This window comes from Galeopterus variegatus, unplaced genomic scaffold (assembly GCF_000696425.1).
Source record: "Galeopterus variegatus unplaced genomic scaffold, G_variegatus-3.0.2 Scaffold2094, whole genome shotgun sequence".
In the NCBI taxonomy this organism is placed as follows: domain Eukaryota; kingdom Metazoa; phylum Chordata; class Mammalia; order Dermoptera; family Cynocephalidae; genus Galeopterus; species Galeopterus variegatus.
Window position 1 is genome coordinate 239,786 of NW_007728205.1, and position 13,768 is coordinate 253,553.

Consider the following 13,768-nt stretch of genomic DNA (forward strand, 5'->3'; position numbering starts at 1 on the left):
TTATTTACTATTATTGGGCAAGATTTTGCCCTGAAGTGGGATAAGCTGGTGGTAATTTTTTTTTTTTTTTTTTTGGCCTTTTCGGAATGCCTCTTACAGTTGTCAAAATGTGCCCAATGAACCTGTGGAAATACTGAAAACTGAGACCAAAGTAATGTCAGAAATTATGTTGCCTGTTTATTTATTTATACTCCTTATTGCCCAGAGGATTTTAAGTGGATTACCATCACTAATATATTTCACAGAGAGAAGAAATTTTAAAATCAGGTTCAGATAAAATATAAAATGGTAGAATCAAGACCAAGTGAGAAAAACGGACACAACTGGCTATTCCAGTGGAGGCACAAACTGAGCCCCAGGGTTTCTGGTGGCCTGCGGTACACAGTAAGTTGTGTGGCCGCTACAGGAAAGCCTACCTGATGCTGTTGTGCACCCAAGGTGTCTCTCCCTTCTGGATGCCTGGAGGCTGGCGGGTGACACCTCCTTTCTCACATAGGGGCCCAGGTTTAGCCAGGAAGTTTTGGAAGGAGACTGTTTCCCAGGTGATTGTAACCTTGAACTTTTTTGCCCCAGTGACGCAGATTCCCACTTAAGACGTCTTTTACCAATGTGTTTGTCCATGGGGCAGGTTCACCCATCATCAGAATAACACCATTACCCTCAAGAGGAGTTTAGTTCTCTCGAGCAGACACGGCATCCGGCGAAAGCTCATCAAACAACTCGGGGAGCACAAGCGGGTTTACCAGTGCAGCATCTGCAGCAAGATCTTCCAGAACAGCAGCAACCTGAGCCGGCATGTGCGCTCGCACGGTGAGGCTGCCCCGGCACAGCCCAGCCACTGGTCCTGGGCGCCTGGCCCGGCCCGGCTCAGACAGTGGCGAGAGGGCAGTGGCACGTCTCCCATCGCTGGGTTCTCTTCCATGGGCGGCTCGGGTGACGGACTGCAGCCGTGGCCACAGGCGACTTTCTCTGCAGCCATCTGCCCCTTCCAAGGTGGAAGGAGAGGGGGCTCTGTAGGCCCCGTCAGAGATCCTCTTCATTCAGAGGCGGGGTGTGCATTTTTTTAGTAAATACTTGAAGTAGTGAATCAGCTTTCTCTTGTTGGATCCTTAGGTGACAAGCTGTTTAAATGCGAGGAATGTGCCAAGTTGTTCAGCCGCAAAGAGAGCCTAAAGCAGCATGTTTCTTACAAGCACAGCCGGAATGAGGTGGGTGAATGCCCCAGGGCTCTCTTCTTAGTCTGTGGGAGAAACAGACAATTGACTGAGTAATCGTATCACCAAGAGGAGAAGCAGTTGGAGGGAGAAGAGCTGTCCCATGGCCTGGTCAGATGCTGCCAGGGCAGGGGGAGGGGTCAGCGGGTGGGGCGGTTGACATTTGCAGAGTGGTTACCCATGTATGGGAGTCTCTCAAACTAATGTCCATCAGTGGATGACTGGATAAGGACAATGTGTATATCCAGTGTGGAATACTACTCTGCCATAAAAAATTATGAAATTCTGCCATTCGCAGCAACATGGATGATGAGCTTGGAGAAAATTATATTGAGTGAAATAAGCCAGGCACAGAGGGAAAACTATCTCATGTTCTCACTCTTAAGTGGGAGATAAGAGAGAGGGAAGGAAGGAAGGAAAGAAAGACCACAATGATGCACTGGACTTGCAGAGGGAGAGAACAGACCTAGGGCTGCAGGGGGTAGGGGAGAGGTTGGTGGGTATTTGGGTGGGGGACTTGAGGAAGAATTTCAGTTTGTGGTAATGGGCATGCTGATTTGGTGACGGTCAGCTTTGTACCCTACAATTATGCATAATCAAAAAAAAAGTGAAAAATTCTTGTTTTCCTAAATCGAGTAGGGGAGTAGAAGAGGAAGAAGTTATGAGATAGATGCACTGGTGGAGCTGCTGGGACAGCTCACAGGGGCTCCTCCTCTGCTCCACTCCGCCTCGGTCTGTCTTACTGACATGCGTCCTGTCTGACCAGGTCGATGGTGAGTACAGGCACCGCTGTGGCACGTGTGAGAAGACCTTCCGCATCGAGAGTGCGCTGGAGTTCCACAACTGCAGGACAGGTGAGGGACACCAGTCTGTCCTCCCCTCTGCTGACACCCAGTGCGGATTCTCAGGGTGCTGCAAGGGACCACGCAGCTTCAGGAGGACATGAAGATCACTCATTCTAATGAATAGACATCTCACTTTTAACATCTCCCTCTCTTCGTTTCTCTGCAACACGGTGGTCACTCGTCGTAAAGATACACAGATGGCAGCTTTCCACATCAGGGTCCTTTTCTTCCATTGCTGCTGAGAAAGGAAGGAAAAGGGAGGGCGTGGTGTGAGGCACGGGGTACAGAGGCTCTGCACCTAGCAGGTCATCTCTGGGCCGAGCTCGCTTCTGCCCACCAGTCTCCAGACGTAAAATGGAAATTCCTCTTCCTCTGTGAGGCTGAAGCCAGTTGTGCTTGGAGCGGCCTGTGGTGGAGGGGAGCTCCTTGGCCCAGGGGGCTTCTCAGGACCAGGCAAGATGGGGAGGGGACGAGGTCGTGGCTGGCGAGTAAATATATGTATGGAAGTACACACAGCAAGGGGGTCACAGCCAGAGGGGTGCTGTCCCTCCCACCTGCCTCAGTCCTCTGCAGGCCCAGGGACACCTGTGCTCGTGGCGACAATGAGCTGCCCTCTGGGGGCAGTGGGAAGCCATAGTTGCCCCCACTTCCCAGCGATGGTCACGCCCCCAAGGCTCTAGCAGTAGGCGTCCAGCAGAGGGAGCCGGAGGGTCGCCGTGGCCTTGTGCTCTCTCTCTCTCTAGAACACACAGCAAACCCGGGTGGGGGACAGTGGCAGCAACCTAGAGACCCGCCAGCTCAGCGCTCCCTGCCCACTACCTGCTGACCTGCACTGCCGTGTGGGCACGTGCCTCCTGTCAGTTCTCGTGAAGGGGGCCACTGCCCTGCATCACTCCAGACGTCAGGGCTGCCACCACGCAGGCTGTGAGCTGCAGCCCTGCAGCCGCCAGCCCCACCCCTTGCATATCCAGTGGCCCATTTGCTTGTGTGCTCTGCCTCAGGGGCTCCCTTTGGAGCTGCAGCTTGTTTCCTCCATCCCTGGGGCCTCCCGCTCCACGGCCAGGCTGTTCTGAGAGGCAGGCATGAGTCACATGTGACCTGAGCTTTAGCTGCTATGAGGACGCATGTCTGTGGCATGAAGTGGCCTCCAGAAGCTTCCAGATGAACTTCCATAGCATCACGCCACCTGCATTTTAAGTCCCCCTATTCCAAGTGTTCTCAAGAAATTTGGGGAACATCCACCAATTTTCATTTTATGTGGTGTCAGTGAGACCAAACCTTAATTTTACTTGTTAGCCAGAGTCAGGACGTGCCCCTCCCTGCCCCCATGGTTCTGTGCAGTGCAGCAGTGAGGGTGTCGCCGGCATCCAGGGCATTTGGTGAAGCAGGCTCAGGCTGAGGAAGAGAGCTGTCCTCTTTTTATTTTTAACCATTTCTCTAGACACAGTGAAACAGGAAGCAATAAAAGGAGCCAAAGCAGCAGGTGCTGCATGTCAGCTAAAAGTTCTGTCAAAGTGGACGTTTACCTTTGCTAATTACATAGAAGTAACAGGGCAGCAGTGAATCAGAATGCAACCTCTCTTCAAAGGTGCACTAACTGCAAAGGTTAGAAGTTTTAGACTGAAAATAAAGGATAAACATTGAAACCGAGCTCGTCTGCATTATGTGCTGGTTGCATGCTGTTATACTTTTTATAATATTCAAGTTAAGAGAACGTGTATCTTTCTCAAATCATTAAACCAAGAATTTGTATAAAGTGGGGAAAAGTTTTAGAATTTGTAGTCTGATGGGTTTTTCTCACTTACTCAGTGGGGCTTGTCTTCGTTTATATCCCTGGTGGTGTGCCGAGCTGTCCATGTGACTCATCTAAATGTCCCTTGCACTGCTTCTGACCATCAAACTTGCACACTGAGTAGCAAGAGCTCAAGTTCAGGACCTCGGGCAAGATATGGACCACCAGCCTCCTGGACAGCCTGGCTGCCCTAGAAATCCAGTCACATCACAGCTGCTGTGTTTATTAAAACGTAAATATGGGCCTCTATGGCAGCAGGCTTGGTGGGGAAAGTTTTAGAATTTGTAGTCTGATGGGTTTTTCTCACTTACTCAGTGGGGCTTGTCTTCGTTTATATCCCTGGTGGTGTGCCGAGCTGTCCATGTGACTCATCTAAATGTCCCTTGCACTGCTTCTGACCATCAAACTTGCACACTGAGTAGCAAGAGCTCAAGTTCAGGACCTCGGGCAAGATATGGACCACCAGCCTCCTGGACAGCCTGGCTGCCCTAGAAATCCAGTCACATCACAGCTGCTGTGTTTATTAAAACGTAAATATGGGCCTCTATGGCAGCAGGCTTGTTGGTGGGAGAAGGGTTGCTGTTGGGACCAGGTGCCTGTCTGGACTCCTGAACTGGTACTGTGTGGGTGCCTGTGTCAGGAAAAGCTACACGAGGCGTGACAGTGTCCAGGACAGCCTGCTGAGCAGAGCCCACCTCCAGGCTTTAAGTTTGAAGTGGGTTCTCTCTCCATATGCCAAGAGGGGTGTGTGAGAGAGAAAACGAGAGCCCAGAGGTAGCACTGCTACTTTCCATGGGCGTCAAGTGCCAGGGCTAGTGGAGCCACCTGCCTGAGATGGAGGCTCACCTGTGCTGTTCAGTACCTGCCTGAGAGGGCTGCTCACCTGTGCTGTTCAGTACCTACCCAGGAAGGAGGCTCACCTGTGCTGTTCAGTACCTACCCAGGAAGGAGGCTCACCTGTGCTGTTCAGTACCTACCCAGGAAGGAGGCTCACCTGTGCTGTTCAGTACCTACCCAGGAAGGAGGCTCACCTGTGCTGTTCAGTACCTACCCAGGAAGGAGGCTCACCTGTGCTGTTCAGTACCTACCCAGGAAGGAGGCTCACCTGTGCTGTTCAGTACCTACCCAGGAAGGAGGCTCACCTGTGCTGTTCAGTACCTACCCAGGAAGGAGGCTCACCTGTGCTGTTCAGTACCTACCCAGGAAGGAGGCTCACCTGTGCTGTTCAGTACCTACCCAGGAAGGAGGCTCACCTGTGCTGTTCAGTACCTACCCAGGAAGGAGGCTCACCTGTGCTGTTCAGTACCTACCCAGGAAGGAGGCTCACCTGTGCTGTTCAGTACCTACCCAGGAAGGAGGCTCACCTGTGCTGTTCAGTACCTGCCTGAGAGGGCTGCTCACCTGTGCTGTTCAGTACCTACCCAGGAAGGAGGCTCACCTGTGCTGTTCAGTACCTGCCAGGGAGGGAGGCTCACCTGTGCTGTTCAGTACCTACCCAGGAAGGAGGCTCACCTGTGCTGTTTAGTACTTGCCCAGGAGGGAGGCCCACCTGTGCTGTTCATTACCTTCCTGAGAGGGAGGCTCACCAGTGCTGTTCATTACCTGCCAGGGAGGGAGGCTCACCAGTGCTGTTTAGTACCTGCCAGGGAGGGAGGCTCATCTGTGCTGTTCAGTACCTGCATGGGAAGGAGACTCACCTGTGCCGTTTAGCAGGCCCACGCTAGGGGACGTGTCATTGTGAGGTGATGGAACAGAAGTATGAAGTTGTGGCCCCTCACAAAGCCGGGGGCAGAGGCACTGGCTCTAGTGGTCCCATTCATCAGAATTAATGCTAAGGAAATTTAGTAGAAGAAAAGCCACATTAGTAAAGGTTGCATTGCCAAATCATCTATAGTATCAAAAGCCATGGAGTGAGTTGTGAAATGGAATATTACTTGGCCATTAATTATGAAGATGTCCAATATCATAAGCATGTGTACCACCCATACAGTGTGCGAGTGCATGCACAGTGGGGCTGTGTAGATGTGGACAAAGACCACCAGCTGCCAAACCAAAAAAGAAAGCGGGAGGGTAGGGGAATTGTGTGAACGACGTGTCTGTTTAGGAAAGGAGAGGAGCAGAGTGAGCTCTAGAGGCAGTGTAGCATCATCCACGATGGCCTTCTCAAGGCCCAGCTGCGGAAGGCCCTGGGTCAAGGGCACACTGTGGGGAGCAAACCTGCTCTCCTGGGCCTTGTGCATGGCCACTACAGCCCATTCCTGCTCTTGCAGAGGGGCCGCCTCCCTGCCGTGGTCAGAGCTGTGGGAGGGCACCATCTCTCCCTGTCCTGTCCTGTCCTGGTGCAGCACCTATGAGGCATTGGTGTCCCTGTCACTGCCTCCTCTCTTGCCTCAGGACCCTGGGAGTGGCCTGGTCTCTGTGCAGATGACCTTTCTTTGGTCTCCTGGTGCAGCACCTGTGAGGCATTGGTGTCCCTGTCACTGCCTCTCTTGCCTCAGGACCCTGGGAGTGGCCTGGTCTCTGTGCAGATGACCTTTCTTTGGTCTGTGTTCCCAAGGGGGAGAGGTTAAGATGTGAATTAGTCCATTTTCTGTCACTTCTAACAGTACCTGGAACTGGATAATTTATGAAGAAACAACTAATTTCTTGCAGTTTTGGAGGCTGGGAAGTCCAGGGCAAAGGGGTGCGTCTGGTGAGGGCCTTCTTCCTGGTGGGGACTCTGCAGAGTCTTGTGGCAACACAGGGTGTCACATGGCGAGGGCTGAGCAAGAGCATATCCACATGCTTCTTCCTCTCCTTACAAATCCCCCAGTCTACTCCCTGATAACCCATTGTACTCTGAATGAATGAATCCATTCATGACGGCAGAGCTCTACTAATCCGATCACCTCTTAAAGGTCCACCTTTCAGATACCATAATGGGGATAAGTTTCAGCATGAGCTTGGGAGGATGTTCAAACCACAGCCCGATGTTGTACTCTCTTTGGGTGGAGCTTGTCTCATTCTCTGGCTCTCCACCCAGGCTGCACACTGGAGTCACCTGAGTGGAGATACAGAGGCCCGAGTCCTGCCCCAGAGAATCTAATTTCATTGGTCCTGGCCAATGGAGCTCAACTTGGGGGAGTGGGGTTGCCCCCCAGGGATACTGGCAAAGTCTAGAGACATTTTGGTTGTCACAACTGTCTGAGGACAAGGGGTTGCTACTGGCCTTCTAGAATGGTGGTACTACTAGTGGGTGGAGGCCAGGGATTCTGCTAAATGTCCCACAGAGCACAGGACAGCCCCAGCCCAGACTGCCAACAGTGCTGAGCCGAGAAAGCCAGGGTACGTAGGTGCGCATGGGGACTGTATTGTGCAGCAGGAGGGAGAACCAGTGGTCGGATTTCTTGCAGAAGTGGCCTCTGATGTAGATTTGGAAACATTACTGAGTTTGAGAGCTGGTCAGTGGGCTACAGCCCCAGAGCCCAGAAACGAAGACAGTACAGTCTGCCCTGGTGGCCTTCGCTTTGTAGACAGAAGGTGGTGTCTGCTACCTGCATCAGTGACATGGGAAGGAGAGGGAGCCGAGGCATCCTGGCCATGGGGGCGGCAGGGCCGAGGTGACCTGGAGTGGCAGAGTGGGTGGGCGTTGGGGGGGTTCCTGGGTGTCTGGTACATGGTGTGGGACTGTCGGGGGTCCCGGGTGGAGCAGAAACCCCTGTTTGGCTGCCTTTGAGGAGGAACTAGAGGTGAGGCCTGGGATGCAGGGACGCGGGTGTCTCTGGAGGCTTTGTAGAGTGTGTGCTGTGTGTGTGTGTGTGATGTTTGTGTGTTGAGTGTGTGTGTTTTGTGTTTGTATGTGGTATGTGTGTTGAATGTGTGTCATGTATGTGGTGTGTGTTGGGTGTGAGTGTGTGTTGTGTTTATAGGTGGTGTGTGTGTTTTGTATGTGGTATGTGTGTGAATGTGTGTTGAGTGTGAGCATGTTTGTATGTGGTGTGTGTGAGTATGACTGTTGTGTTTGCATGTGGTGTGTGTTTGTTGAGTGTATGTGGTGTGTGTGTGTTGCATTTGTATGTGGTGTGTGTGTGTTGAGTATATGTAGTGTGTTTTTATGTGGTGTGTGTGTCAATGTGTGTTGTGTTTGTATGTGGTGTGTGTGTATGTGTGTTGTGTTTGCATGTGGTGTGTGTTGGGTGTGTGTATTGTGTTTGTATGTGGGATGTGTGTTTTGCAGGTGGTATGTGTGTGTTGAATGTGAGTATGTGGTGGGAGTAGGTGGGTGTCTACTAAAGGGGGTCCAGGAGCACGCCGGCTCTGGAGAAGTGGGAAGTCTGGGGATGCTGGTGTGTCCTGGGGAAGGAGCCTGGGGCAGGTGACCATGAGGGAAGGTGGCAGCAGCAGCAAGAGTAGCCCAGCGGCTGGTGGCTGAGGAAGTGGGGACTGCAGGGGTGAGGGCGGGGAAAGACAAGGGTATTGCCGGCGCGGGCAGCTTGCACCAGGAGAAATCATCCCAAATGCTGTGGGAGATGCTGCCCTGGAGGGGGTGGGGTGCCGCCTGCGCACTTGGACCTGCTCTTTGCGTGGCATGTTTCTCGGCCACACTGCGGGCAGCTTGCGCCAGGAGAAATCATCCCAAATGCTGTGGGAGATGCTGCCCTGGAAGGGGTGGGGTGCCGCCTGCGCACTTGGACCTGCTCTTTGCGTGGCATGTTTCTCGGCCACACCACCCTTGTGACTCCCCTGCCCTTTGCCCATGTTCCGTCGCCATGGCTGAGACCACGTGCTCGAGCCCAGGCTTTGGGTCCCTTCCCTCAAAGTCCTCGTGTGTTTGTTTGCTCTCTGGACAGATGACAAGACGTTCCAATGTGAGATGTGTTTCAGATTCTTCTCCACCAACAGCAACCTCTCCAAGCACAAGAAGAAGCACGGGGACAAGAAGTTCGCCTGTGAGGTCTGCAACAAGATGTTCTACCGCAAGGACGTCATGCTGGACCACCAGCGGCGGCACCTGGAAGGTGGGCGCTCCCCTGGGTGTGTGAGTCGGGGGTGAGCTGGGGAGCACCGGCCCAGCCCTCGGGACGCACCTCAGCAGTGCCTGACACGGCACCTAAAATGCCCACCGTTTGACGGGGTAGCCCCCCTGGGAACCTGGCTCAGGCACAGAAGTGCTGAGAGACAGGGTGTTGTTAGAGTTTGTGCAAGTGGAAACTGTCGGAACAGAACTAATGTCTGTGGTGGGGAGAGGGCTTAGAAAACTGCCATTCCGAGGGCTGAATGTCACGCAGTCAACAGTGTTTTGTCAAAGACTCTAGATAATATGGGAAAATGCTTTCAATACGACGGAAAGTAGGAAAGACCAGGATATGCAGTCGTGCATGCAGCAGGCTTTGAATATATGCATGGGTAAGGATGTTCTGCTGGGGGCTGTTAGGGGGAGGGCTGGAGCAAGTTCCCCCTCACTCCTGTGTGCTCTGTGCTTTCACGTGGCCTCAGGTGAATGGCTCACCCCATTTGCAGCAGGCTTGGGGCTTGGGGCTGCCTGTCCAGTGGTGGGTTCTGAGAGGCCAGATGCAAGAAGACCTACTCTCGTGGGGCCAGCTCTGCTTCAGAGTGGGCGAGGTGGCAGCCATGAGGGGGTGGGTTAGAGGTGGAGACGAGGGTGGCCCCACAGAGCAGTCCCCGAGTGAAGTGTGATGCCTCCTGGGGGCTGCACAGGCCTCCTGTCCAGGAAGAGGCCCTGAGTGCAGGAGAAGCATGTGGTTGGAGCTGCAGATGCCCCTCCAGGTGACCCCTGGGGGGACATCCTCAAGACCCCACTCTGGGAGGGTTGGACGTTTCCTGCTCAGGCAAACCCTCCTTAAAGTTAGCATTTTAATTTTGGTGATCCTGATTTTTACTCTGGCAGCAACTGCCTTTTGCTGGCCATCCCTCAGTTAGTGGCACTCGCCAACCAAAATACCTTTTATTAAAGTCTGGGAAAAATCATCTTACAGAGAGTTACAAATGAAGCATGTGCTTGCTAAAAAAACATCATCAGATAACAAGGTATACAAAGTACATGAAGTAAAACTCATTCGTACACATGCATATACACATTCATTATGCCTCTTTTAAAGGAAAGGTCTCTAACCACACCTTTGTAATTTTTTGCACTTTCTTTGTTTTCAACACAAGTCATCTTCTTGGTTCATTAAGATCTGCAACTTTTCCTTTGTGATTCCTGGGGTGATGTGCCCAGGTGTTCTCGAGTAAAACCTGGTCCCCGCTTAGCAATGGAGGGCCCTGGGCAAGGTCTCGTGACTCAGTTTCCTCACTGGTGCATTGGGGGTAAGAGTCGTACTCAACCCCTGGGCTGTTCATGAGGCTCCCAGCCCACAAGCACTTGGCAAGCATGGCCATGGCTGCCCCTGTGGAGCCAGCTCCCTCCAGCGAACAGCACAGCCAGGTGCGTCTCACGACAACACATCACTCAGGCCATCTCTGGGTGAATGAGCTCACACTCTGACTGTTTCGTGGGTTCCTCCTTCACGTGGGAGCTGCCCCAGACCCTCTGTGTCTGTGGTGCTTCCACGCTGCTGGAGACTTTTGGGGAAAGACTATCACCCAGCTCACCCACGTTTTAAGTCCGGCTGTGTGTTTACACCGCTCACGCAGGAATGCTCCCAGACACATCAGCGTGTAGAAAGAGACACTGAGAAGTGCCCTTGTCTCTTGTTCAAGGATTCCCTGTTTCACGTGCACTTCTAAAAGCCTGTTTTATTCCCAGTTCTGAACAATATTCTTTAAAGATATAAGGATCTTATTAGTAGCCAGCTCTTCACCCCGGTCCTGCTTTGACTGATATAATTCATAAGAGATCGATATTGGTGTCTATTTAATGAAAAATGTCTGCCCACTCACAGCCACCTGAATCACAGCTCAGCTTGAGCCTTTAGGTTGAGTAAAAGTAACTTCTTCAACAGTAGCGCCTCATTGTGAAGTTTAGAACACTGGATGTCCTTACGTTTCCAAATGTTTAAGATGCAAGAACTGTTACCCAACCTTGTGGCATCGCACGCACAGTCTTTCAACCACTGGGAACAGTGGTTGGTTGCTGATGCCCGGGTGGTGTGCAGGTGACGCCTCCTGCACAGCTGGGAAGGACGCTGGACTGAGTTGGGGTCTGGCTGGTCTTCCCCTGTTCTGTGTGTGTTCACTCTCTTGCTTGGCGGGGTGGGAATTTCAGGCGTGCGGCGGGTGAAGAGAGAGGACCTGGAGGCCAGCGGGGAGAACATGGTCCGCTACAAGAAAGAACCTTCCGGCTGCCCAGTGTGTGGCAAGGTAACGGCCCGGGGTCGGTGTTGGAAGCTGAGACGGGAAGCGTGTCAATTCCTTAAGTTAGAAGTCAGAGCTGTACCTGTACCCTATTGCACTTTTAGGGTGACCAGGTGCTGGGGTTGTTTTACAATGAGGTGTCCACTGATTGCACACTTGTCATTCAGATCTCTAGCTCTTCAGATGGATTTCCAGTGAATGAGCTAAGAAAGGTATTTTTTTCTTGACAGGCTTTTTTCCCCTTTGCCATGATTTTCCACCTAAACTGCTCCATGGCTCATGCTCTCCTGGTTAGTGTGTCTGAGACGTCCTTGTGGTTAGGATCAGGCACAGCGCAGGGCGTGGGGGCAACACCGAGGGTTGCGATCCCGTTGCCGGTCCCGGTCCGGTGCGGGGCGACACTGAGGGTTGCGAGCCGTTGCCGGACACGGAAAAAGACAAAAAAAAAAAAAAAAAAAAAAAAAAGGTAGGTATTTTTTTCTTGACAGGCTTTTTTCCCCTTTGCCATGATTTTCCACCTAAACTGCTCCATGGCTCATGCTCTCCTGGTTAGTGTGTCTGAGACGTCCTTGTGGTTAGGATCAGGCACAGCGCACCAAGGACACGGGAGGCCCCCTGGCTCCACATTGCCTGTCGTTGCTGGTCCTCCCTGCTCAGTGGCCAGCAGCATCTTCTGAGTCAGAGTGTGACCAGTCCCCTGGTTAAGGGAGCCCCCATAGTAGAGGAAGCGGATGCCAGGCCTGCCCTGAGTGGGAGAAGTGTGGTGCCCCCAGGGGCCTGCTCTGGCATCGGCTCTGGGTTTAGGCTCCTGATTGTAAAGCAGGGATGCTGGATCCTAACCATCCAGAAAACACGCTGCCCATCCCAGGAGGCATGGGGCCTGCGTGCAAGGTGCAGGTGTTCCTGTGCTCAGAGCCCCTGTCCTGGCTTTGCTGACAAAGCCACATGAGGCTGCTACGTCACAGTGGTTGTGTTTTGTGCATGAGCACCTTGGTCTTGACTGGCAATGCTGTTACTTATCCATTAGACTCTCACCACCCAGGTGCTTGTCAGAAGTCAACTGTGTCCTCAGGGAGATAGATTGTGTGTCTCTCCTGGCACCCAGAGTGCATGCTTGGGTGGCTTCAGGAGCCACTGTGAGGAGGGGGCACTGCTGAATCTGTCCCAGCCACCAGTCCACATGAGTAACACCCAGGCCCAGGCACCTTGGCAGCTGGGAGCCAGGCCCCACGCTGCCGGCCTGCTGATGTTAGCCTGCGCCCTCTGCCTGCCAGCATGTGGGAGTGTTGCCAGACCTTTTGACTTTCCAAGAGAAAACGGAAATCTGTGTTTTAATATGAAATTTCCTGATTTTTTCAAACCACAAAGCAAGCCAAAGCAAATGGGTCAGCAAGGCGGTTGTGGCTTGTGGTCCACATTGGGCCTTGCACTAGACCTGTGGCTCTCAGGTGGGGGAGGCGTGAGGGGTGCACAGAGCTGGTGAGAGGCGGCGTGCATCCAAGCTGGGTGGCCAGGCCCGGCCGTGTCCAGGGCAGGGGACAAAGCCTGTGCCCAGTGTTCCTGCCATTCTGCCCTCCGACCTCTCAGAGGAAGCCCATGCCTGAGTCCAGTGTCCCTTCCATTCTGACCTCTGGGCCTCGGGGAGCAGTGGCTCCACGTTCATGCTGCTGGGAGGTCGTATGTGCAGAACCACCCGGCTCTATGCCTGACATCTTAACCCATTCTGTCCTGTGTGATGTTTATTGAGTATTCCTCAAGTGGCAAGGCAGGTAGCCTGTAAGTTTTTGATAACTGATTTCTTCGCTGTTTCCAATCTTTTCTCATCCTCAGTCTGGTAAAGACAGAGGAGGTAGTTGACACCTGCAGACCTGTCCCTTCCCAGAATCTGTTCACCTTCCCACCTGTTATCCCTGGCTGAGGTCACAGTGCTCTTGGCCCTTGAATCATCTGCAACTCTAGGAAAGAGACATCCCATGACGACGTTACTCTCCTGTTCCTCACAAGTGACTGGCTTCTCCTTGTGAGAGTGTGGGCGGCCATGCGAGCTCCCCAAGACCTGCACCTGGGTTACCTAGCTGCTGGGACAGGCTGTCCAGGTGGAGCCGCTCAGAGATCAGTTGTGGGGGTCTGGGGGCCCTGGAGATGTCTCAGTTCCTCCACTGCACTATGCTGGGGGTGCAAAGCATGGTGTTCCCAGCCCCAGTGCTGGCCGTGGAGGCGACCCCAGAGGACGCATGTGGGACAAACGAGGGCATCTCCACACCCGTCACTAGGGTAGGCTGGAAGTGTGAGAAGTCGGGGACAGAGACCTGAGTGTGCCCAAAATACAGCACACAAGCTGATGGCAGAACTTTCCTGTGTTGTAGCTTCTTTCAGAAAATTGCAGATAATTCTGTGCTTTACTGGCTCCTTGGTTGGCTCCGTACTAGTGAAATATTTAAGTGAGTGAAAAAACGTTGAGCTGAGCTGCTGTTTCTCGTGAGGACTAGAGGACAGTTCGTGCTGTGTCATAACACAGGTGCGGAAGGTAGTCTTTGTCCTGCCGTCGAGTGATCGCCTGTGTTCTCACACACTGAGGACCTGCTGGGACTCAAATTCCAGAAGAAACGTACTGCGTTTCC

At 52.9% G+C, this 13,768-nt stretch overlaps 1 protein-coding gene across 1 annotated transcript in view; it reads left to right on the forward strand.

Moving 5' to 3' along the window:
* PRDM15 (PR domain containing 15) overlaps nucleotides 1-13,768 on the forward strand; it is a 55,291-nt gene that overhangs the window by 17,713 nt on the left and 23,810 nt on the right. The window contains exons 9-13 of the mRNA XM_008580435.1: nucleotides 629-810; nucleotides 1,114-1,208; nucleotides 1,981-2,068; nucleotides 8,681-8,848; nucleotides 11,059-11,153. Coding sequence (XP_008578657.1) covers nucleotides 629-810; nucleotides 1,114-1,208; nucleotides 1,981-2,068; nucleotides 8,681-8,848; nucleotides 11,059-11,153 — 628 coding nt within the window. The remainder of the gene's footprint in view (nucleotides 1-628; nucleotides 811-1,113; nucleotides 1,209-1,980; nucleotides 2,069-8,680; nucleotides 8,849-11,058; nucleotides 11,154-13,768) is intronic.